This window comes from Oncorhynchus masou, chromosome 9, assembly GCF_036934945.1.
Source record: "Oncorhynchus masou masou isolate Uvic2021 chromosome 9, UVic_Omas_1.1, whole genome shotgun sequence".
NCBI classification, from domain to species: Eukaryota; Metazoa; Chordata; class Actinopteri; order Salmoniformes; family Salmonidae; genus Oncorhynchus; species Oncorhynchus masou.
The window spans coordinates 85,955,784-85,981,249 of NC_088220.1; the positions used below are offsets into that span (position 1 = coordinate 85,955,784).

At 44.2% G+C, this 25,466-nt stretch overlaps 1 protein-coding gene across 1 annotated transcript in view; it reads left to right on the forward strand.

Moving 5' to 3' along the window:
* LOC135546715 (SR-related and CTD-associated factor 4-like) overlaps positions 1 to 23,821 on the forward strand; it is a 37,732-nt gene extending 13,911 nt beyond the window's left edge. The window contains exons 11-14 of the mRNA XM_064975349.1: positions 1,522 to 1,678; positions 3,594 to 3,697; positions 21,606 to 21,732; positions 22,388 to 23,821. Coding sequence (XP_064831421.1) covers positions 1,522 to 1,678; positions 3,594 to 3,697; positions 21,606 to 21,732; positions 22,388 to 22,905 — 906 coding nt within the window. The 3' untranslated portion in view covers positions 22,906 to 23,821. The remainder of the gene's footprint in view (positions 1 to 1,521; positions 1,679 to 3,593; positions 3,698 to 21,605; positions 21,733 to 22,387) is intronic.
* The last annotated feature ends 1,645 nt before the right edge of the window (positions 23,822 to 25,466 follow it).

The following is a 25,466-nucleotide window of genomic DNA, read 5'->3' on the forward strand; positions in this document are numbered from 1 at the left end:
TTACAGTGTCCCAAAACCTTTGGAATTGTTGCCGCAGGAAGCAAATTTCTGTTTGAAAAAGCTAGCCTTTGCTTTCCTAACCGCCTGTGTGTATTGGTTCTGGACTTCCCTGAACAGTTGCATATCGCGGGGACTATTTGATGATAGTGCAGTACACCCCCGGATGTTTTTGTGCTGGTCGAGGGCAGTCAAGTCTGGAGTGAACCAAGTGTTATATCTGTTCATAGTTCTACATTTTTTTGATAGGGGCATGCTTTTATTTTAAGATGGTGAGGAAAGCACTTTTTTTTTTTTTTAAGAACATCCAGGCATCCTCTACTGACGGGATGAGATCAATATCCTTCCAGGATACCCGGGCCAGGTCGATTAGAAAGGCCTGCTAGCAGAAGTGTTTTAGGGAGCGTTTGACAGTGATGCTCACATGAATGTCATGTTCCTTGTCACTTAAAAACAATTTCAATTTAGTTGCTCATAGAGTAACGGTACAATGCAAATGTATTTATTTATTTATTTTACCTTTATTTAACTAGAAAAGTCAGTTAAGCACAAATTTATTATTTTTGAGAAGCCAAGTAGCCTGGCTAGAATACTGCTGCCCCCTTGAGAAGCCGAGTAGCCTGGCTAGAATACTGCTGCCCGGCTAGAATACTGCTGCCCCCTTGAGAAGACAAGTAGCCTGGCTAGAATACTGCTGCCCCCTTGAGAAGACAAGTAGCCTGGCTAGAATACTGCTGCCCCCTTGAGAAGCCAAGTAGCCTGGCTAGAATACTGCTGCCCCCTTGAGAAGCCGAGTAGCCTGGCTAGAATACTGCTGCCCGGCTAGAATACTGCTGCCCCCTTGAGAAGACGAGTAGCCTGGCTAGCTTACTGCTGCCCCCTTGAGAAGCCAAGTAGCCCGGCTAGAATACTGCTGCCCCCTACCAAGTAGCCTGGCTAGCTGCCCCCTTGAGAAGCCAAGTAGCCCGGCTAGCTTACCGCTGAGAAGACCCCTAGAATACTTGAGAAGCCAAGTAGCCCGGCTAGCTTACCGCTGCCCCCTTGAGAAGCCAAGTAGCCCGGCTAGCTTACCGCTGCCCCCTTGAGAAGCCAAGTAGCCCGGCTAGCTTACCGCTGCCCCCTTGAGAAGCCAAGTAGCCCGGCTAGCTTACCGCTGCCCCCTTGAGAAGCCAAGTAGCCCGGCTAGCTTACCGCTGCCCCCTTGAGAAGCCAAGTAGCCCGGCTAGCTTACCGCTGCCCCCTTGAGAAGCCAAGTATCCCGGCTAGCTTACCGCTGCCCCCTTGAGAAGACGAGTAGCCCGGCTAGCTTACCGCTGCCCCCTTGAGAAGCCAAGTAGCCTGACGTGAGACACATTTGACGGAAGTACTGAAAGTAACAACTTCTAGTACCCAACAGCTTTTCATATTCTCCAATCGAAAAAGTACCAACGTTTTGGTATGCCATGCAACACAAACGGCAGCACATAAAACGTTATTTAAAACACTTTATGCTAAGGTGAAGTAAAATATTGTATTTGTGTGTAGATTGCGTGGGCCTTGAACAAGGGTATAAAGGCGCCCCATAAGAAGTTCTGGGATGTGGAGCGAGGCGTCACCTACATCCCCTGGAACAAGGTGAAGATGGAGGAGCTGGAGGGCTACAGGGAGGGAGGCATGCTGGACGCAGACACACTCTGTCCAGGTAAACATCTGACTGCCATCTTCTGTCTTCTACAAATGTCCCGCTTTGGGCGAATCTCAATTGTCTTCTTTGATTCCTCACTTCCTCACTTCCGCTTTCCTCGACCACCTCAAAATACATTGGAGAAGAAGAATATATTTTTGGGGGGGTTCCTCCCCTCAGACCTTCTCCTCCAATGCACTTTGAGACGGTGAGGAAAGCGGATGCGAGGAATCAAGCAAGAACAATTGAGATTCACCCTTTGTCTAGATGTGGAATGACTAGAGTGATAACCTGTCCTTTACCAAGGGATAATATGACAGTTTTTCCTATTTAGGTCAAGTGGTCTGGGTATAAGTATTTGGCACAGAGCTAGGTTATACAGTGGGGAGAACAAATATTTGATACACTGCCGATTTTTGCAGGTTTTCCTACTTACAAAGCATGTAGAGGTCTGTACTTTAAAAAAATCATAGGTACACTTCAACTGTGAGAGACGGAATCTAAATGAAAAATCCAGAAAATCACATTGTATGATTTTTAAGTAATTCATTTGCATTTTATTGCATGACATAAGTATTTGATACATCAGAAAAGCAGAACTTAATATTTGGTACAGAAACCTTTGTTTGCAATTACAGAGATCATACGTTTCCTGTAGTTCTTGACCAGGTCTGCACACACTGCAGCAGGGATTTTGGCCCACTCCTCCATGCAGACCTTCTCCAGATCCTTCAGGTTTCGGGGCTGTCGCTGGGCAATACGGACTTTCAGCTCCCTCCAAAGATTTTCTATTGGGTACAGGTCTGGAGGCTGGCGAGACCACTCCAGGACCTTGAGATGCTTCTTATGGAGCCACTCCTTAGTTGCCCTGGCTGTGTGTTTTGGGTTGTTGTCATGCTGGAAGACCCAGCCACAACCCATCTTCAATGCTCTTACTGAGGGAAGGAGGTTGTTGGCCAAGATCTCGCGATACATGACCCCATCCATTCTCAATACGGTGCAGTCGTCCTGTCCCCTTTGCAGATAAGCAAGTGGAGTTTAGACCAAAAAGCTCTATTTTTGTCTCATCAGACCACATGACCTTCTCCCATTCCTCCTCGGAATCATCCAGATGGTCATTGGCAAACTTCAGACGGGCCTGGACATGCGCTGGCTTGAGCAGGGGGAGGCTGCAGGATTTTAATCCATGATGGCGTAGTGTGTTACTATTGGTTTCCTTTGAGACTGTGGTCCCAGCTTTCTTCAGGTCATTGATCAGGTCCTGCCTTGTAGTTCTGGGCTGATCCCTCACCTTCCTCATGATCATTGATGCCCCACGAGGTGAGATCTTGCATGGAGCCCCAGACCGAGGGTGATTGACCGTCATCTTGAACTTCTTCCATTTTCTAATAATTGCGCCAATAGTTGTTTCCTTCTCACCAAGCTGCTTGCCTATTGTCCTGTAGCCCATCTCAGCCTTGTGTAGGTCTACAATTTAACCCTGATGTCCTTACACAGCTCCCTGGTCTTGGTCATTGTGGAGAGGTTGGAGTCTGTTTGAGTGTGTGGATGGGTGTCTTTTATACAGGTAACGAGTTCAAACAGGTGCAGTTAATACAGGTAATGAGTGGAGAACAGGAGGGCTTCTTAAAGAAAAACTAACAGGTCTGTGAGAGCCGGAATTCATTCTGGTTGGTAGGTGATCAAATACTTATGTCATGCAATAAAATGCAAATTAATTACATAAAAATCATTTTTGTTTTAGATTCCGTCTCTCACAGTTAAAGTGTACCTATGATCAAAACTACAGACCTCTACATGCTTTGTAAGTAGGAAAACCTGCAAAATCGTCCGTGTATCAAATACTTGTTCTCCCCACTGTATCTATCTATATTGCTGGTGTCGCCGAAGTCTGTATTGTCCCTGATTTTTGTTTGCTTGGTCTGTTCTTCAGAGTGGGGAGATGACGTGAAGGAGCTGACTAAACCAGGAGGACTGAACAACGGAGGAGGAGCGGATGCCATGGAAACCGAGGGAGCTGCCACCGCCCACGTACAGGTAACACCCGCTACAGGGGACCCAATGAAACGCACCACAGACAGCAGGGTCCCAATGAAACGCACCACAGACAGCAGGGTCCCAATGAAACGCACCACAGAGAGCAGGGTCCCAATGAAACGCACCACAGAGAGCAGGGTCCCAATGAAACGCACCACAGACAGCAGGGACCCAATGAAACGCACCACAGACAGCAGGGACCCAATGAAACGCACCACAGACAGCAGGGACCCAATGAAACGCACCACAGACAGCAGGGACCCAATGAAACCACAGACAGCAGGGTCCCAATGAAACGCACCACAGACAGCAGGGACCCAATGAAACGCACCACAGAGAGCAGGGTCCCAATGAAACGCACCACAGAGAGCAGGGTCCCAATGAAACGCACCACAGAGAGCAGGGTCCCAATGAAACGCACCACAGACAGCAGGGTCCCAATGAAACGCACCACAGACAGCAGGGTCCCAATGAAACGCACCCACACCACAGACAGCAGGGTCCCAATGAAACGCACCACAGACAGCAGGGTCAGGGTCCCAATGAAACGCACCACAGAGGGTCCCAGCAGGGGGTCCCAATGAAACGCACCACAGAGAGCAGGGTCCCAATGAAACGCACCACAGAGAGCAGGGTCCCAATGAAACGCACCACAGAGAGCAGGGTCCCAATGAAACGCACCACAGAGAGCAGGGTCCCAATGAAACGCACCACAGAGAGCAGGGTCCCAATGAAACGCACCACAGAGAGCAGGGTCCCAATGAAACGCACCACAGAGAGCAGGGTCCCAATGAAACGCACCACAGAGAGCAGGGTCCCAATGAAACGCACCACAGAGAGCAGGGTCCCAATGAAACAGGGTCACCACACAGAGAGCAGGGTCCCAATGAAACGCACCACAGAGAGCAGGGTCCCAATGAAACGCACCACAGAGAGCAGGGTCCCAATGAAACGCACCACAGACAGCAGGGTCCCAATGAAACGCACCACAGACAGCAGGGTCCCAATGAAACGCACCACAGACAGCAGGGTCCCAATGAAACGCACCACAGACAGCAGGGTCCCAATGAAACGCACCACAGACAGCAGGGTCCCAATGAAACGCACCACAGAGAGCAGGGTCCCAATGAAACGCACCACAGACAGCAGGGTCCCAATGAAACGCACCACAGACAGCAGGGTCCCAATGAAACGCACCACAGACAGCAGGGTCCCAATGAAACGCACCACAGACAGCAGGGTCCCAATGAAACGCACCACAGAGAGCAGGGTCCCAATGAAACACACCTTTCTGTGTGTTCTACCTCACCATCTCATAGGAAGCAGACTTTTATCCAGAGGTTTTGTGCCTTGGTTGTCTGTTTTTATTGTTTTGTTGTTTTTAGCTGTTATTAAAAATGGCAGGTTTTATAAGTATTCGTATGCAAACACTTTTCCTCGAAATGCAACAAAGTATCTTTGTAAATAAGTGGACCAATAAAAAAACAAAAACAAATAGTGATTTAGTAGTATCATGGGTAACTAGTATTTGAAAGATATTCACTCACCTCAGTACATCACCTATATAGAAACTTAAGGTCCCATATTGAAAGGCTGTTGGGTCGCTTTCCTTCAGTAGTAAGTCTGAATGCAAGGATCCAGGTTCTGCCCTATACACATGATGCCTTTTACAGGGTTTCACGGTTTCTCACCAATAAATGGAAGGCAACTTCGTTCTTTAGTTTACTTGTCTTTTTCACTTTTTGTCTCACCTTCCTGATAGTAAGATATTAGGGACGGTCACATTGGTCGTTGATGCAGATGAAAAAAGTTGGGGTTTTTTTTGCATTAAAATAAAAAAACATATTTTTAAGCCGATTATGAGTTTCCTGCTGGTACCACCTGGTGGGTTTCTATCTCTTGTTTTAAATGTTTCACCGTCTTCCTGCATTTGCTTCAATATCAAGCCTTTTTTAATTGATTTATGCCTGTTCAACGTCCCTATGCCTTACATGGGCGGGGGGCCTTCACTGACATTGGTCTGAATAGAATGGCATCCAGGAGCGGAGGACTGAGTGCCCTCACCTCATGTCGGAATGCACCATTCTGGAACGTGTAAAAAGTTTGAATATTCTCACTATCATGACCGAGGCAGAATGCTCTACGCAATCATGAATGTAATTTAAATAACTGAACATTTGACTCAACGCAGAACTTTCCAGAAGTTGTACATTTTCTTTAATATGACTTCATGTTGTTTAGTCCAAAAGACATTAGCAAACAGACTGCTGCTGTTAGTGCTTCGTGGATATACATTTGATTGAACCCTTATTTTACCAGGTAAATAGGTTGTACCAGAGACTTGAGTTTCTCAAGGCAGATCCGGGTTGTACTGGTACGGACAATTGTTCTTGAAACTGTGTTCCTAGTTCATACACATGAACACACATGAACACAAAATCCTGACAAATGTGGCGCAACACAGGCTTATGAATGTCTTCAGGCCTAAAACAACATTTTTGTCTACCAGCCACTCAGATTTTTTTTTTTACCTAACAAAATATTTTTCCTGCATTAATTGCACTTAACACAATGGCTGAGCTTTCTTAAGTTTCTCTTAAAATAAGTAGTAATGTATTACTATGAAGAAGTAACGTGAGCGATTTGCTCTAATTAAATGTTATATTTTGTGGGCTGTCTACAAAACAAAATGTCACAGATGAGACAAATGTTCAGCTGCCCCTTTAAGGTTACCTTGGTAACGGGTGGTCGCTCAAGTAATCACGACTCCAGGATTTTTGGAATCGACTCCCAACACCTGTGGTTGGAGTCCAAGGAGTTGACTCTTGCTGGACACGCTGAAACGGATACGTACACACCGTCATTATGGCAGAGTTCGACTAGGAAGTCCCCATCTGCATTCTAGAAGGACTGGCGTGAGTGTCGTGCTGTCCATTTGCTCATCAACTTAGCCTATAAAAGGCCTATTTTGTTTAAAGGTGATGTGTCGGAACTATAATTGTTTTAGTGATGTTTCTGCTGGGTGCAGCCTTGACAGATCCCATGGGATGATGCGGCGCACTCTAAACTGATGAGCCTATAATTTTCAATGTTATATGGCCCTATTGGACAGGTATTACTAGACACGTTTGTTATGTAATTATTATCCAATCAAGCGTTATCCCAGAGGACCTTTCACACAGGATTAGTTTTTTTCCCCAAACTGCCCCCCTGTGATTTTTATTTTTTTTTACATTTAATTGACAGAAGCCTGGAGGTTTTTATTGCAGGCGTGAAGCTATTTCCACATCCATGTCTATATGATAATAGGCTACACTGAACACTCGCGCTTGTCTGCCAAATGTATAGATATCCCCATAATATTTAAATGGATGAAGTGTGAACATTATCATTATTTTAGCAATCCATGGTAGGCGTCATTCTTAACCTCTCTAGGGGGTGTGGGACGCTACCTGGCCAACATCCGGTGAAATTGCAGGGCGCCAAATTCAAAAACAGAAATACTCATAAAACATAACCTTTAAACTGATGTATAACACTTAACTTCTTGTTAATCCAACTGTTGTCAGATTTCAAAAAGGCTTTACAGCGAAAGTAACCAGCCAAGTATACCATAGCGATTATCTGATGATCTTCATATGACAAGACTCCCAGTTACCCAATACACAAAACATTACAAACAGTAACCAGCCAAGTAGAGGAGTAACAAACGTCAGAAATAGCGATAAAATTCATCACTTACCTTTGATGATCTTCATATGGTTGCACTCAAGACTCCCAGTTACCCAATAAATGTTCGATAAAGTCCCTCTTTATATCCAAAAACCTCAGGTTTATTGGCACTTTTTTTCAGTAGTCCAATGGCTGCAAGGCGGTCATAACAGGCAGACGAAAAATCCAAAAAGTATCTGGAAGGTTCGTAGAAACATGTCAATGATGTTTATAATCTATCCTCAGGATCTTTTTAGTCATAATAATCAATATTTCAACCGGACAAGGAAGGTGAGCTCTCGGTCGTGCGCAGTAAACAGGTTTGGGGACTTTCCACTATCCACTCACTCAGAGATGTTTTACTCTCTCAATTTTCAGAATACAAGCCTGAAACAATTTCTAAACACTATTGACACCTAGTGGAAGCCATAGGAAGTGAAATCTGAGTCCTAAGTCATGGGATACTGTATGGGCAATCAGTGGAAAACTACAAACATAAAACAATCCCACTTCCTGGATGGATTTTTCTCAGGTTGTCGCCTGCCATATCAGTTCTGTTTTCTCAGACATTATTTTAACAGTTTTGGAAAATTTAGTGTTTTCTATCCAAATATACCAATTATATGCATATCCTAGCTTCTGGGCCTGAGTCAGCAGGCAGTTTTACTTTGGGCACGCTTTTCATCCGGAGGTGAAAATAGTGCCCCCTACCCGAGTGAGGTTAAAAACCAACAAGCACTTGAGATATTGAAAAAGTTTTGCGAGGATGCCGAGCTATGCGATCTATTGTCTAGGGCAGGGCTCTCCAACCCTGTTCCCTCCAGCAGGAAGTGTTGCTGTGCGAGGTTGGTTAGCTATAATGTTACGATTCTTATTTCTTTGTGCATTACCAGATGTATGAAACAAAATTGCAGAAATACTTTGAGAACAGCTACTGCAGCATTTATTCTGCTATAAATCACTACTTTGCATGTGGCCATATTTGACTTTTGACTATTTGTATGAAATGCCTGCACCGTTAGAGCCCTGTATGTGTCCACCTGCCCACATGTCTGGTGAATTAGACATTCATAAGACGTTATCATTCTTCCCAGCCGAAACCGTTTGGAAGAATTTGTGCATATATTATAACGTTTTGGACTCTGGTAAGGTTTTTCTTGAGGCAAGCTGAAGTCAACACCACTTTGTCGGTGATTGGTCAACAGTAGGGAGTCTAAACTTTTCGTCATGCTGTGAGAGACTAGTTTTCATGCGCATTTTTTGGGGGGATAAATACCTCACCAAACATCTTTTAGAAGTAAAATTGGGCGACGAAGATCTCCTCGGGGAGTAAAAAACGTCACTTTTTAATGACAAGACTTCTTCAATTATGTTTGATTTAATTCTGACTTATTAGGAGGAAATGTATGCCCTGCACCAGCCGAACTGAAGCCATTACCCGCCAACGCCAAATTGTAGCCGTGTTGGACGGGTGTTTTTAATTTGTAGGCCCTGCTTCAGAACCAGGGTTGGGACTTTTAGAAGGTATGAATGAAGAGAAGATGATCACATCCTCTAAATGTCCTCTTCATGGTATGAACCATTTTCAGGAAAAAAAAAGGTAGGAATTTACTGCAATATTTCATCAACAGCATATATAGGCAAAAAAATAAGTTGTCAAACCTGCCTAAAACGTCATTTTAATTAAAAAATCTATAACACAAAAAAAAACAGTAGTTGCTAGATGTGTATTGTTCATAATGTTGCTTAACGAAGGTTTGCTGCTCACTACCTTATACATTTTCAAATACTTCATATCTCTTGGTTCAGTATCATGACCATACAGTCTAACTCTGAAACCTACTCCACCCTGAAACTGACTCTTCACGCTCCTCAAACTAGTCTTCTACGGCAACTTGTTTTAGTCAACCAAACTAACTTGAGGTTATCACCCAGGTAGGTGAATGAGGTGAACCCTGAAGATGCTGTTAGCTCTCAACAGCTTTCACAAAGACACCTGCACGGCATTCTTCATTTAAAAAAAAAAAAAAAAATGTAGTTCCTAAATCTGTGGGCACCAACTGAACACATTGTCAGTCGTCGTCAGTCTCACGAGGCCTCACTAAAGGTGAGTGTTTCTGGACGTGGACATCGGAGGTCCCTCCCTCGCTGGGACTGTCCCGAGGAACCTTCCCAATGGCTGACAGGTAAAGGTGACGCTCCCATTTGGAAATGTACCGGATTTGATCTCATGATATTTTGTGGGGGATCAAGTCCCGGGAACAACTGAACGAGCCACAGTTGCTCTTAATTTAATCTTCATCACAATTCAAGTTGCAACAATTGAACTGAAATTGGCGTCCCAAGGAACAGTTAGTGCACTATGTTGTTCCTTGCGATAGCAGATAATATCTTTACTGTTTTACAATATTCCAGTGCTCGTCCGTGTAGTGCAGACATGAGGTGGGCCAAAGACGTGAGCTGAAACCAATGTTTTGCCGATGTCCAGAACTCCCAGCTGATCACAATGTATGAAATTAACCATTGATCACGATCTGACACGTGCCCCCGTGTTATTCAGGACACATCAAACTATTTAGATGAGGTCACGTACTTTCTGTAGTTGCAAGTGAAAAATTCCTAAATATAATTTATTCATTAAAACATTTTATTCAACAGTAAGGAAACAAGACAATAATGTTCTCATGTCATGTTGTAGGTTCAGTTATTTAGTTAGTTTTTAAATGGGCAGAAAAACAACAACAAAAAGACTGTGGGGCGGGGGTGTGATAAGCGAGGACACTGGTGTTAGTGCTGTGGGTCTAGCAGGAACGAAGGAGGGAAACCGCCTGTGGGCCCCACGGTGGAGCTCCACCGCGGGATCTTCTGCCGGGGGAATCTGAGACCTTGGGTAAGGATAGACCCCGCCCCCTCCCTCCCTCTACCCAATACCTAACCTGCAGTGGCCTGATGGCTGTGTGGTTAAGTAGGAATTAGTTTGGTCAGTTTCATCTGATCATAAGTGTACGTTATGCAAATGCATGTAAATACTATATTGAGCACCGACACATTACTGCTTATAGTTTGTACATGACTAGGTTACATCCTATTGGATTGTTTTGTACAGAATCTTACTAGATTTTTTTGGGGATGTCCTCCATTTCCACTCATAAGAAATCAGTAGGGAGAACGTGATTTTGTTCTAGTCTGAGTCTGTTTTCACACTATGGTGAACTAGTTATGGTTATAAGCTTATATTAGTTGCATTGCACTCTTTTGGATCATAATCCTCAGTTTGTATGGTGAAGCTATAGGAAAGCATGTCTACTGAAATACAGGGAGGGGGGGGGGATCCTCTTCTCCAATTTAACCTTTACAATTAGGGGACAAAATGTTTTGAAACTGATCTTGGATCAGAGTTCAGGGACAACTTTTTTTTCCTACTCCTTTGGTAGCAACCAATGAAGTGTATAAACCCTAGGTGACTGACATGGAGCCCTGTATTGAAGCCACTGTGCAGCCATCTTGGTACTCCAATGTAAAAAAAAAAATATTTAAAAAAGATGGTAAACTATAGAAATGCATGTATTAATGTCTACATTCATTTTTTGTCACTATTATATTAGACGCCTTAACGCGTACTTTGTTTACTTCACATATAATTATAAAAAATAAAGTATTTATTATAGTGAGTACTAATGTTACTGTCCCCACTGAAACATCAAAAATACTTAAATGCATGTAATTTTGTCCTTTTTCCCATTTCATTGAAATACTGTAGAATTCCATTCATTACTATGGAGGACTGTTTCCTACTGGGGAGTACCAAAATGGCCGAAAGGTGGCTTCAAAACCGCTCAATGGCCAATACACTGCATCAGCAATCTAGGCTTTTCTTTTTCACCATTGGTAGCAAACAATGATGTGTGTATATATACACTGAATGACTGATAGGGGGTGCTGTTTTGAAGCCACAGTGACTCGAGGTACTCCCCCTACCATTGTACAATGTTTTACAGAAATGCATTTATTTAATGTCTACATGTGTTTTTGTCACGTTGTATTATATTACAGACACCTTAATGCATACGTCAAAATATATGAGCTAAACAAAAATGAAAAAATATCTAAACATTTTTATTTTAAAGTTGTTGTTTTTTTAGAATGTATATATGTTACTTTTGTTACTATATATTTCTGTCCTTGAAACATTTTAATTGAAATAGTGTAGAATGCCATTAATTTCTATGGAGGACTGCTCCGACTTGGGAATGCCAAAATGGCCAACTGAAGGCTTCAAATCCTGCCGTTGATAGATAGATATATATATATATATATATATATATATATATATATAGTGTGAATTTGGAATAAGTGGAACACTTTTTTTCCCATTTCTGTCTCCCGCAGCCTCTTTCGACATCTATCCAGCATATTAGCTCAACGCATGATACATTTCTAAAAATCCTCAAGATGTTCCCTAATCAAAATACATTATTCATTTTCACAGGTGACATGACACACCCATTTACGTACACCATGGGTCAAAACCCTATTTAGTAGACTGGGACAGCAGGTTAGATAAAATGGGACACCATTATTACAGTCCTAATTGTACCCATATCACAATTCAATTTTGTGTGATTAGGAAACATCTGAGGATAACATGTGACGGATGTCTGAAGAGGTCACAGGAGACGGAAATGCAAGTGCCACGCCTTTTCTGAATTCATTCAAATAACAGTACTAATGACAGTATTGCAATAAAAGAAAATGTCAGGACAAGAAACCACAGCCATGCCTCACCTCCGTACATGAGTCCCTAGTGTAGACTGGTTCTCTTTCCTCCTTTAGCTACCTCCACGCCTGTCCCCCTTTAGCTACCTCCACACCTGTCCCCCTTTAGCTACCTCCACACCTGTCCCCCTTTAGCTACCTCCACACCTGTCCCACTTTAGCTACCTCCACACCTGTCCCACTTTACTACCTCCACGCCTGTCCCCCTTTAGCTACCTCCACACCTGTCCCACTTTATCTACTTCCACGCTGTCCCCCTTTAGCTACCTCCACACCTGTCCCCCTTTAGCTACCTCCACACCTGTCCCCCTTTAGCTACCTCCACACCTGTCCCCCTTTAGCTACCTCCACACCTGTCCCCCTTTAGCTACCTCCACACCTGTCCCCCTTTAGCTACCTCCACACCTGTCCCCCTTTAGCTACCTCCACACCTGTCCCCCTTTAGCTACCTCCACACCTGTCCCACTTTAGCTACCTCCACACCTGTCCCACTTTAGCTACCTCCACACCTGTCCCACTTTAGCTACCTCCACGCCTGTCCCCCTTTAGCTACCTCCACGCCTGTCCCCCTTTAGCTACCTCCACGCCTGTCCCACTTTAGCTACTTCCACGCTGTCCCACTTTAGCTACTTCCACGCTGTCCCACTTTAGCTACCTCCACACCTGTCCCACTAGCTACCTCCACGCCTGTCCCCCTTTAGCTACCTCCACACCTGTCCCACTAGCTACCTCCACGCTGTCCCACTTTAGCTACCTCCACGCTGTCCCACTTTAGCTACCTCCACACCTGTCCCACTAGCTACCTCCACACCTGTCCCACTAGCTACCTCCACACCTGTCCCACTTTAGCTAGCTATCAGTTGTGTTAGTACTGCCTTGGTAAAGGTAAAAAAATATCAAGACTCATAATATTGGCGCCTTTTTAAAAATGTATTTTCATGCACCAGTACATATTATTCACATTTACATCACAATTTGGAACGGTGCATTATTTGACCGTTTTATAAACAGACCTTTTTTTTTCTGTTTTTGATTTTATATCACTGATCGTAGTGTGCTTCTCAGGGGGAGCTTCCTGTTTTGAAGTTTGCTCTGCCACCCTCCGATGTCACACCAATGAAGGGAATTAGTTTGGATCGTGTGGATTCTCTTAGTGACAATATTTTTTGATTTTGGGCTATTTTCAGACCACGAAGTAACGCGCGTCAAGGATTAAGCTGTCCCAGTTTATTTCATGTCCCAGTCTTTTCTGAATTCATCCGAGCATCAGCAGTCCAGGATGTATATACAGTGGGGCAAAAAAGTATTTAGTCAAAGTATTTGAGATAAACTTTTGTTATTGACCAAATACTTATTTTCCACCATAATTTGCAAATAAATTCATAAAAAATCCTACAATTTGGATTTTCTCATTTTGTCTGTCATAGTTGAAGTGAACCTACGATGAAAATTACAGGCCTCTCTCATCTTTTGAAGTGGGAGAACCTGCACAATTGGTGGCTGACTAAATACTTTTTTGCCCCACTGTATATAAATCCTGGATTGCTGATGCTCGGATGAATTCAGTGGAATTGGGTAGACTAAAAATGCTTAATGTTCTCCGACATGCCACATCGCATCCTGGACTTTATGTACATCATTGGTAGCGAAAGGGATGCGATTTGACATGTCAGAGAAAATTAAGCATTTTTAGTCAACCCAATATTTTCTGTGAATACTTCTTTAATGTTTTGTCTACTTCGGTTCCCACTGGAGTAAAGTAAATGATTTTACAAGCGGTGCGTTCACTTGAGTACAGAGTTGGAGGACTTTATCCTGCCCTGTTAATCAGTTGTCTTTTATTAATGAAGAGCAGAAATTAGTAGTAGGGTAGCCTAGTGGTTAGAGCGTTGGACTAGTAACCGGAAGGTTGCAAGTTCAAACCCCCCGAGCTGACAAGGTACAAATCTGTTGTTCTGCCCCTGAACAAGGCAGTTAACCCACTGTTCCTAGGCCGTCATTGAAAATAAGAATTTGTTCTTAACTGACTTAAATAAAGGTTAAATAAATAAAATTAAAGAGCGGAAATTTTTGAAGTGGACATCTGTGAAACACATTGATTCTTGAAAAATATAACTCTTTAATGCCTCGTGAATTTAGTTCAACTGTCACACTCCATCAGAACCCAAAATACACAGTCCGCTTGTTTGTAAACAATGTAATTGTAAAGCAACACTATTCCTTCCAAACGTGACTAGATGTGTAGACAATTTTATAGACAACTGAAGAGAACTCGGAACAAGTACCGTGAGTAATGAGATGCCTTTTTTTTTGTAAATGTATATTTATGAATCATTTGTTTATGAATCATTCTTTATTGATACAAATGTACACATTTTGTGTGAATTTATGATCAAACAGGGTATTATTTTGTTACCTTCAGATATCGTTTGTAGAGGGGGGGAAAAGTAACACAACTTCTAAATATGACCCCTGTACAATAGTGTTTCTCAACCTGGTCCAATGGATTCACAGAACTGCATATTTCTGTACAGTTCAGCATGATTAACCCACTTGATTCAAATAAACCCAGCACTAATCGATTCATTTAAGCCCTTGATTTAGTTGATACAGGTGTGTTAGTGCTGGTCTGGGACAAACATGTCCACACCGGACCGCCCCCCCACCCAGGATTGTAAGACTGTTTTATACTGCCTTACCAAGCAAACTGCTCATAGAGTTAAACTGAGAAAATGAATTGTCGACAATCATTGGAGATGTGGTAATCTGTTGTCTTTTATTCATATTGACCCTGACCTCTGACACAACCTTTGACCCTAGACGGCAGTTTCTGCCTTCTTGCTTGGCACACCCACTGGAATACATTTCCAAACTTGTTTTAATGTATTTATTTGTATGTGGCTGTTAGGGTCATAGTTTGATACTTGTATCAGCAAAGAACAATAAATAATACCAAGGTAAACCGTAGATACTGCAGGTCATAGGTCAATGACACCAAGGTAAACCGTAGACACTGCAGGTCATAGGTCAGTGACACCAAGGTAAACCGTAGACACTGCAGGTCATAGGTCAGTGACACCAAGGTAAACCGTAGATACTGCAGTTCATAGGTCAGTGACACCAAGGTAAACCGTAGATACTGCAGGCCATAGGTCAGTGACACCAAGGTAAACACTAGACACTGCAGGTCATAGGTCAGTGACTCCAAGGTGAACACTAGACACTGCAGGTCATAGGTCAATGACACCAAGGTAAACCGTAGACACTGCAGGTCATAGGTTAGTGACACCAAGGTAAACCGTAGACACTGCAGGTCATAGGTCAGTGACACCAAGGTAAACCGTAGACACTGCAGGTCATAGGTCAGTGACACCAAGGTAAACCGTAGACACTGCTTGTTTACGCTTACATTTTTTGCAGTTACTGCAAACATGATTCCCCCTCATTTTCACCTCAACACTGGAGGCAGGGTATTTGTCCACATAAATGATAAAATGATAAAGCATGTATTTAATGTATAAAAAAATGTCAATTCATTTTCTATGAAATGCCCTTTTGCTTGGTAGGGCAGCGTCGACCAGTTACCAATCTTTTGGACTCATGTTGCCTACTATGAAACATAATTACCGACTCCAACGTCAACCATACCTGCTTTTCAACTGCAGCCAACAACTTGAACATAATATATATATATATATATAGTTGAAGTCAGAAATTTACATACACCTTAGCCAAATACATTTAAACTCAGTTTTTCACAAGTAAAAATTCCCTGTCTTAGGTCAGTTATGATCACCACTTTATTTTAAGAATGTGAAATGTCAGAATAATAGTAGAGAGAATTATTTCAGCTTTTATTTCTGTCATCACATTCCCCAGTGGGTCAGAAGTTTACATACATACTCAGCAGTCCCATTCCTCCTGACAGAGCTGGTGTAACTGAGTCAGGTTTGTAGGCCTCCTTGCTCACACAATCTTTTTCAGTTCTGCCCAGAAATGTTCTATAGGATTGAGGTCAGGGCTTTGTGATGGCCACTCCAACCTTGACTTTGTTGTCCTTAAGCCATTTTTCCACAACTTTGGAAGAATGCTTGGGGTCATTGTCCATTTGGAAGACCCATTTGCAACCAAGCTTTAACTGATGTCTTGAGAGGTTGCTTCAGTATATCCACATAATTTTCCTCATGATGCTTTCTATTTTGTGAAGTGCACCAGTCCCTCCTGCAGCAAAGCACCCCCACAACATGATGCTGCCACCCCCGTGCTTCACGGTTGGGATTGTGTTCTTCGACTTGCAAGCCTCCCCCTTTTTCCTCCAAACATAACGATGGTCATTATGGCCAAACAGTTCTATTTTTTTCATCAGACCAATTTCTTACAATTTTGTCCCCCCATGTGCAAAGCGTTGCCAATTGTCTAGACTGCCACAAATAACTTTATTTAATTTATTTTTTACATTTAATCAGTCAATCGTTTTGCGTCTCTTGTCTCACACCCTAGTGAAGGGAAAAAACCTCTTGATGGGAGAATTACAACTGTAACAGTGACGCCTTTATTCTCTCTGGTGATTTCATCAGGTCATCAGCCAGACTGCCACAAATATCTTGTTTCTGCAATCTTAGTCGTCTTCCGTCAGTGTCTACAGTGAATGTTTCTCAATGCACACCATTGCTTATTGCAGTGCACTGACACACCTAATTTTAGCTCATTTACCCCTCTGCATCACGTAGGTAGCCAAGTGGTTAGAGGGGGGCGGCAGACAGACAAAATGAGCCAAGTGGTTAGAGGGGAAAATAAGGTTAAGTATAAAAACAGGTAACCAAGTGGTTAGAGGGTCCACCTATGAGTCCACCTGTCAGAACTTAGGTCAGCCATCCTTCCAGTGGTTAGGAGGGGGACACCCGCAGGTCTGACCTGCTGGAACCAAACAGCTGGCTCTGATACTCAGGCCAGCTGAGTACAACTTGGCTCGGCTCGGTAGTGTGAGAAGCCACTGGGTGTGGACCAATCAGTAACATTCATTCATCAAGAAGGCGCCAGGGAGAACTTCAAACCGGCAGGGCTGGATGAAACTCAAGGGGGATGAGTTCATTAACACCCCTGCACTGCAGTGATCACAAAATGACACGAGCTGAGGGTCTGTCATCATCGTTATGGAGCTGCAGCACACCCTAGTGAGCAAAGCCTCTGATGGAAGAATGACAACAAACAGTGAAGCTCTATTTTCTCTGGTCGATCCCTGCCAATGGTTACTTGGTGCCTTCTAGACTGCCACAAATAACTTTATTTAATTTATTTTTTACATTTAATCAGTCAATCGTTTTGCGTCTCTTTGTCTCACACCCTAGTGAAGGGAAAACCTAGTGGATCACAAAATGCGGCAGGTAGCCAAGTGGTAAGAGGGGCGTCAGGTAGCCTAGTGGTTTAGAGGGGCGTCAGGTAGCCTAGTGGTTTAGAGGGTCATCAGCCAGACTGCAAGTAGCCTAGTGGTTTAGAGGGCGGCAGGTAGCCTAGTGGTTTAGAGGGGGCGGCAGGTAGCCTAGTGGTTTTGGTTAGAGGGGCGGCAGGTAGCCAAGTGGTTTTAGAGGGGCGGCAGGTAGCCTAGTGGTTTTAGAGGCGGCAGGTAGCCTAGTGGTTTAGAGGGGCGGCAGGTAGCCTGGTAGTGGTTTGGTTTAGAGGGGCGTCAGGTAGCCTAGTGGTTTTAGAGGGGCGGCAGGTAGCCTAGTGGTTTTAGAGGGGCGGCAGGTAGCCTAGTGGTTTTAGAGGGGCGTGGTTTTAGAGGGGCGGCAGGTAGCCTAGTGGTTTTAGAGGGGCGGTCAGGTAGCCTAGTGGTTTTAGAGGGGGCAGGTAGCAGGTTTTAGCCTAGTGGTTTTAGAGGGGCGGCAGGTAGCCTAGTGGTTTTAGAGGGGCGGCAGGTAGCCTAGTGGTTTTAGAGGGGCGGCAGGTAGCCTAGTGGTTTTAGAGGGGCGGCAGGTAGCCTAGTGGTTTTAGAGGGGCGGGCCAGTAACTGAAAAGTTGCTTGATCGAATCCCCAAGCCGACAAGGTACAAATCTGTCATTCTGCCCCATGAACAAGGCAGTTAACCCACTGTTCCTAGGCCGTCATTGAAAATACGAATTTGTTCTTAACTGACTTGCTTAGTTAAATAGAGTGTTATTGTAAGTAGTGACAGTGGCAATAAAAAAATGTTTTATTTTTTAATATTTTTTTAACTTGAGCTCCCGACTGGTGTAAATGAGGTATTATACTGGAGTGTGTTGTTTCAATGTTAATCAGGCGATGACTATAAACGTCATCCTCGCCTGTAAAGAGTGTATGGTTAGATAATGCACTGATCTCTATGGCCAGTAATAAACTGAGACCTAAAGCACTGAGGATTGTGGGTTGTTCCGTGTGGTGATGTGTGACATCAGTCATAACGTGGGAACTGACAATACAACTTTTATTTGTCACGTTTGTTTGTTTGTTTGTTTTTTTACAACAGAAAGCTCTTATCTCACAATCCGCCGACCAGACAACACGCAAATACACACACTTGAGCAAAGGATCAGACCAGGAGTACATTTTGGGCTTAAGTGCCTCGTCCAAGGGCACAGCGGTAGGTGAGTGTGTCTTGGATGTGACACCAACAGCCGTCCAGATGCCAGTTTAGTCCCCGCAGTACCATCCCACTGGGCCCCATGTAATTTTAACATGGAAATGTGGGTAATATTTGGATTCAAATCCAATGTTATTTGTCACATGTGCTGAATACAACAGGTGTAGGTAGACCTCACAGTGAAATGCTGAATACAACAGGTGTAGGTAGACCTCACCGTGAAATGCTGAATACAACAGGTGTAGTAGACCTTACAGTGAAATGCTGAATACAACAGGTGTAGTAGACCTCACAGTGAAATGCTGAATACAACAGGTGTAGTAGACCTTACAGTGAAATGCTGAATACAACAGGTGTAGTAGACCTCACAGTGAAATGCTGAATACAACAGGTGTAGTAGACCTCACAGTGAAATGCTGAATACAACAGGTGTAGTAGACCTCACAGTGAAATGCTGAATACAACAGGTGTAGTAGACCTTACAGTGAAATGCTGAATACAACAGGTGTAGTAGACCTCACAGTGAAATGCTGAATACAACAGGTGTAGTAGACCTTACAGTGAAATGCTGAATACAACAGGTGTAGTAGACCTCACAGTGAAATGCTGAATACAACAGGTGTAGTAGACCTCACAGTGAAATGCTGAATACAACAGGTGTAGTAGACCTTACAGTGAAATGCTGAATACAACAGGTGTGGTAGACCTCACAGTGAAATGCTGAATACAACAGGTGTAGTAGACCTCACAGTGAAATGCTGAATACAACAGGTGAAGTAGACCTCACAGTGAAATGCTGAATACAACAGGTGTAGACCTCACAGTGAAATGCTGAATACAACAGGTGAAGTAGACCTTACAGTGAAATGCTGAATACAACAGGTGTGGTAGACCTCACAGTGAAATGTTACTTACAACCAACAATGCCGTTCAAAAAACAGAATTAAGATATTATTTTTTAAATGTTATAAAAACAAACACAAAATAATGAGGCTATATACAGGGAGTACAGGTTCGTCAAGGTAATTTGTACATGTAGGTCGGGGTAAAGTGACTATTTTATTTAACCAGGCAAGTCAGTTAAGAACAAATTCTCATGTTCAATGACGGCCTCGGAACAGTGGGTTAACTGTCTTGTTCAGGGGCAGAACAACAGATTTGTACCTTGTCAGCTCGGGGATTCGATCTTGCAACCTTTTAGTGACAAGTCCAAGGCTCTAACAACTAGGCTACTATGCATAGATAAACTGTGAGTAACAGCAGTGTAAAAACAGAAAGGGGGGGGGGGGTCATGTGTCCGGGTCAACATTTAATTAACTGTTCGGCAGTCTTATGGCTTGGGGATAGAAGCTGTTAAGGAGCCTCTTGGTCCGAGACTTGGCTCTCCGGTACCGCTTGCTGTGCGTTAGCAGAGAGAACAGTCTATGACTGGGGTGACTGGAGTCTTTGACAATTCTTTGGGTCTTCCTCTGACTCCGCCTGGTATAGAGGTCCTGGATGGCAGGAAGCTTGGCCCCAGTGATTTTACTGGGCTGTACACTGTACGTTACTACCCTCTGTAGCCCCTGACAGTCAGTTGCCGTGGATCAATGAGATTTCAACCTTTTTTGTTCCCCCACTCAAAAACAACCAGATGTCCCGTGGGCAGCTTGCACCTGCATTAAAAATAAAAAATAAACGTTTAATGTTTTTTTCTTTTTATATAGACAGGTGTGTGCCTTTCCAAATCATGTCCAATCAACTGAATTTACCACAGGTGGACTCCAATCATGTTGTAGAAACATCTCAAAGATGATGAATGGAAACAGGATGCACCTGAGCTCAATTTTGAGTCTCATAGCAAAGAGTCTGAATACTTATGTAAATAAGGTATTTCTGTTCTATTTTTTTGCTAAAATTTACAAAAACCTGTTTTCACTTTGTCATTGAGGTATTGTGTGTAGATTGATGAATAAGGCTGTAACCTAAGACAATGTGGATAAAGGCAAGTGGTCTGAATACTTTCCAAAGGCACCTGGTTGTCCATTGCTGTCAGGGGAGGGGGCGGAATAGTCCATTGCTGTCGGGGGGGCCGGAATAGTCCATTGCTGTCGGGGGGCGGAATAGTCCATTGCTGTCGGGGGGGGGGCGGAATAGTCCATTGCTGTCGGGGGGGGCGGAATAGTCCATTGCTGTCAGGGGGCGGAATAGGCCAATGCTGTCGGGGGGGGATAATCCATTGCTGTCGAGGGGGAATAGTCCATTGCTGTCGGGGGGGTGGAATAGTCTATTATTATGAACCTGTACATGGGTGATTAATGACATGTTTCTACTATTATGAGAAATGATTGATCTATTATGAATTATCATTTGGCTGTATATGGATTCATGTACTTTTGTTAATGTTAGTGACCTGGGCACAGTGGCACACAAGTGGCCCAGCGTCGTCAGGGTTTGGCCGGGGAATGCCGTCATTGTAAATAAGAAATTGTTCTTAATTAACTTATCTAGTCAATAAAGGTTAAATAAAATACTTTTTTTTTTTTTAACACCTGCTTGTCGAACATTTTAATTCCAAAATCATGGTGAAGCGTGATGCATCACTTCAGAGAACGCGTTTCCACTTCTCCAGAGACCAATGGCGGTGAGCTTTACACCATTCCAGCCAACGCTTGGCTTTGCGCATGGTGATCTTATGGTGCATGGAGATCTGGCAGCTCGGGCCATGGAAACCATGGAAACCCATTTCAATAAGCTTCCGACTAAACAGTCATTGTGATGACATTGCTTCCAAAGGCAGTTAAAAAAAAAACTGTTGTTGATATTCTTGTGTTTGTCTCCAGGTGCCTCCAGTCCAGCCAATGGAGTCAATGGGTGGTCCCTCTGGATTCCCTGGCCCTCCCCCCTCCCTCACCCCCGGTGGACCCCCTCTCTTCCTGCCCGCGAGCTTCAACCCCACACAGTCTCCAGGTAACAACATTATGGGACTGAACCAAATGAACAACTAGAGGATCACAAACGAATGTTCTCCTTCTCCCCCTCTCTGATTGTCGTTTTGTACAGTTCTCCTTCTCCCCTCTCTGATTGTCGTTTTGTACAGTTCTCCTTCTCCCCTCTCTGATTGTCGTTTTGTACAGTTCTCCTTCTCCCCCTCTCTGATTGTCGTTTTGTACAGTTCTCCTTCTCCCCTCTCTGATTGTCGTTTTGTGCAGTTCTCCTTCTCCCCCTCTCTGATTGTCGTTTTGTACACTTCTCCTTCTCCCCCTCTCTGATTGTCGTTTTGTACACTTCTCCTTCTCCCCTCTCTGATTGTCGTTTTGTACAGTTCTCCTTCTCCCCCTCTCTGATTGTCGTTTTGTGCAGTTCTCCTTCTCCCCTCTGATTGCCGTTTTGTGCAGTTCTCCTTCTCCCCTCTGATTGTCGTTTTGTACAGTTCTCCTTCCCCTCTCTGATTGTCGTTTTTGTACAGTCATAATATATTTGTTTATGAAATTGACAAGAGGTCCAAACCAAATAAGTCACAACCTTCAACATGTTTAAAGTTTTGTTGTATGAAATGGGTTTTGTGCTCCGTGTTTTGACATGTTTCGAAACCATATGTTGTGTGTGTCTACTCTGTCTGCAGGTTTCCCTCATCCAGTAGTGGGTGGACCAGGGAGCACCAAAGATGACTCTGGATCTAAAGACAAGTCTGGAGGGAGTGTTGACCCCTCAGACACTCTAGACATCCAGCTGGGAGCTCCAGGCCCAGGCGGACCAGGGGCCTTGATGAGTCCTCCAGGCCCAGCAGTGTTACTGGGTCCCAGGCCGGCCATGCTGCCCATGCAGCCTCGTCCGGGACTACCACCCCCTCACCTCCAGCCCCACTTCCCCCCTCACCTCCCTCCCCCCAACATGCCCCCTATGATGATGGGCCCCAGGGGCCCCAACCCTATGTTTCCCCCCAGGGGGCCCTCCAGGTGGGTTCAGGATGCCCATGGGCCACCAGTCCATGGAGGACTTTCCTCACGGACCCCCCAGACATCCCTTCCAGCCTGGACCCCCCAGACATCCCTTCCAGCCCGGACCCCCCGGGGAAGAAGAAGGCAACTGGGAGGGCGGGAGACACTTCAGGGGCGAGAGGCCAGGGTTTGGGGGACGTGACAGGGACGGGGGGAGGTTTGGGGAGCGGGGGAGAGGGTTTCCTAGAGGAGGAGGAGGGAGAAATGGTTGGCCCATAGATGGGCCTGAGGGGAGGGACCGCTTCATGAACCGACGGGATAGATTTGAATGGTGATGAGGCAGGGCCAGGAGGGTTCATCCGTAGAGACTGGGGGGGTAGTCATCCAGGGTCCTGTTCAGTAGGGAGAAAACGTTTTGGAACAGAGTGAAACGGGAATGAACTACCTGAACTTGTCCAGTAAAAACCCAGAGTTTTTGTTTCGTTTTGCTGAACATAACCCAGACCAGGAGAACGACTTGGAGACTGGGCACACGGAGTCAGACGCAGACATTGTGATGTACAGCCTGTCCCTGACGAGTATCACCACCGTTCCAAAGACATTAAGACTAACACAGAGAAATTCTGGGACAGTTTCCCAAATCATAGAATAAGCCCCTTCCATTTAATAAAAAGCATGTTTCAATGGAGGATCTCTGTTAGAATGACTTCTTAGTTCAGGACTAGATTTCATCTGTGTCTGGGAAACCTACCCTATCAGAATATCACAGTTTAAACCAGTGGAAGTCTAATTTTGAAGTCTGTTCATGTGAAGAATGTTTGTCCTGCCTTTTTGAGCTGGTATGTTCTGACAGAAAACCACATAGAGAAGAATACTGATTTGTATATATTGTATTTGTGCTGATGGCCAATATTCAGTTTTTTTGTGTATATTTTGAGTGAATGTTTTTGTTTCTTCTCCAGTAAGTCTGTCATTAGGGCAGTGAGGAGAAACAGACAGTTGACCTGAAAACACCAGTATCCTTGTGTTGAGGGGGGTTCAAAACATGAAAATCTTTTGCTTCAGAATTTATCATTATAGCAGTTCGTTTTTAGTAAACTATTTTTGTACAAATTTAAGTGTCTTTTTTGTTGTTGTACATTCTTCATGGGAGGCATATTAAATGTAATGTTATTTTTGTTTTAACTCACTCACTCAAGGGACACTAGGCAGTTCCATTGTCTACCAGTAGGGGGTGCTGTATCACTTCTTTACATGGGATAGTAGATAGGGTCTGACTTGGGAAGCGTGCCAAATTCCACCCTATTCTGTATATAGTGCCCTACTTTGCACCAGGGAATACGGTGCGGGCTCGGCCCCTTGAGAAGTTGGGCAAGTCCCTGTCCAGAATTGTGTCAAATTGGGGGAAAATGATCCTCATCAAACGTGCACAGCAACTAAACAGTACAGGGACAGTCTAACCGTCAGAGGTCTTTCCCAACAATGCAGTGACACTAATATAAATAATGATAGAAAATAGAATACAAAATGACTGAATCGAAACCACAAGAACTACGATGTACGTAGGAGAATGTACGTGTATATACAGGTTAGTATCAGAACGTTAGTCAATGTCCAGGGGTCCTGGAGTGGTTGAGGTCGGTTTATACATAACAAAATGGCTGGTAGGTATATATATATATACACACACACACACACACACGTGTAAACAGGTCACATTTTGCAGGTGTCATAGCAGGTGCAACAAAATGCTCCATCAGTGCAGTAGAATGGCTCGCAGATACGACACATGTATACACAAATAATAAAAAATCAAGAAATGACAGAACGAGTCCAATTTAACGATCCAGAGTAGATACACGACATGGCCCAAAGTATGTGGACACCTGCTCGTCCAACATCTCATTCCAAAATCATGGGCATTAATATAGAATTGGTCCCCCCTTTGCTGCTATAACAGCCTCCATACTTCTGGGAAGGCTTTCCACTAGATGTTGGAACATTGCTGCTATAACAGCCTCCACTCTTCTGGGAAGGCTTTCCACTAGATGTTGGAACATTGCTGCTATAGCAGCCTCCACTCTTCTGGGAAGGCTTTCCACTAGATGTTGGAACATTGCTGCTATAACAGCCTCCACTCTTCTGGGAAGGCTTTCCACTAGATGTTGGAACATTGCTGCTATAACAGCCTCCACTCTTCTGGGAAGGCTTTCCACTAGATGTTGGAACATTGCTGCTATAACATTCTCCACTCATCTGGGAACATTGCTGCTATAACAGCCTCCACTCCTCTGGGAAGGCTTTACACTAGATGTTGGAACATTGCTGCTATAACATTCTCCACTCATCTGGGAACATTGCTGCTATAATAGCCTCCACTCTTCTGGGAAGGCTTTCCACTAGATGTTGGAACATTGCTGCTATAACAGCCTCCACTCTTCTGGAAAGGCTTTCCACTAGATGTTGGAACATTGCTGCTATAACAGCCTCCACTCTTCTGGGAACATTGCTTCTATAACAACCTCCACTCATCTGGGAAGGCTTTCCACTAGATGTTGGAACATTGCTGCTATAACAGCCTCCACTCTTCTGGGAAGGCTTTCCACTAGATGTTGCATTGCTGCTATAACAGCCTCCACTCCTCTGGGAACATTGCTTCTATAACAGCCTCCACTCATCTGGGAAGGCTTTCCACTAGATGTTGGAACATTGCTGCTATAACAGCCTCCACTCTTCTGGGAAGGTTTTCCACTAGATGTTGGA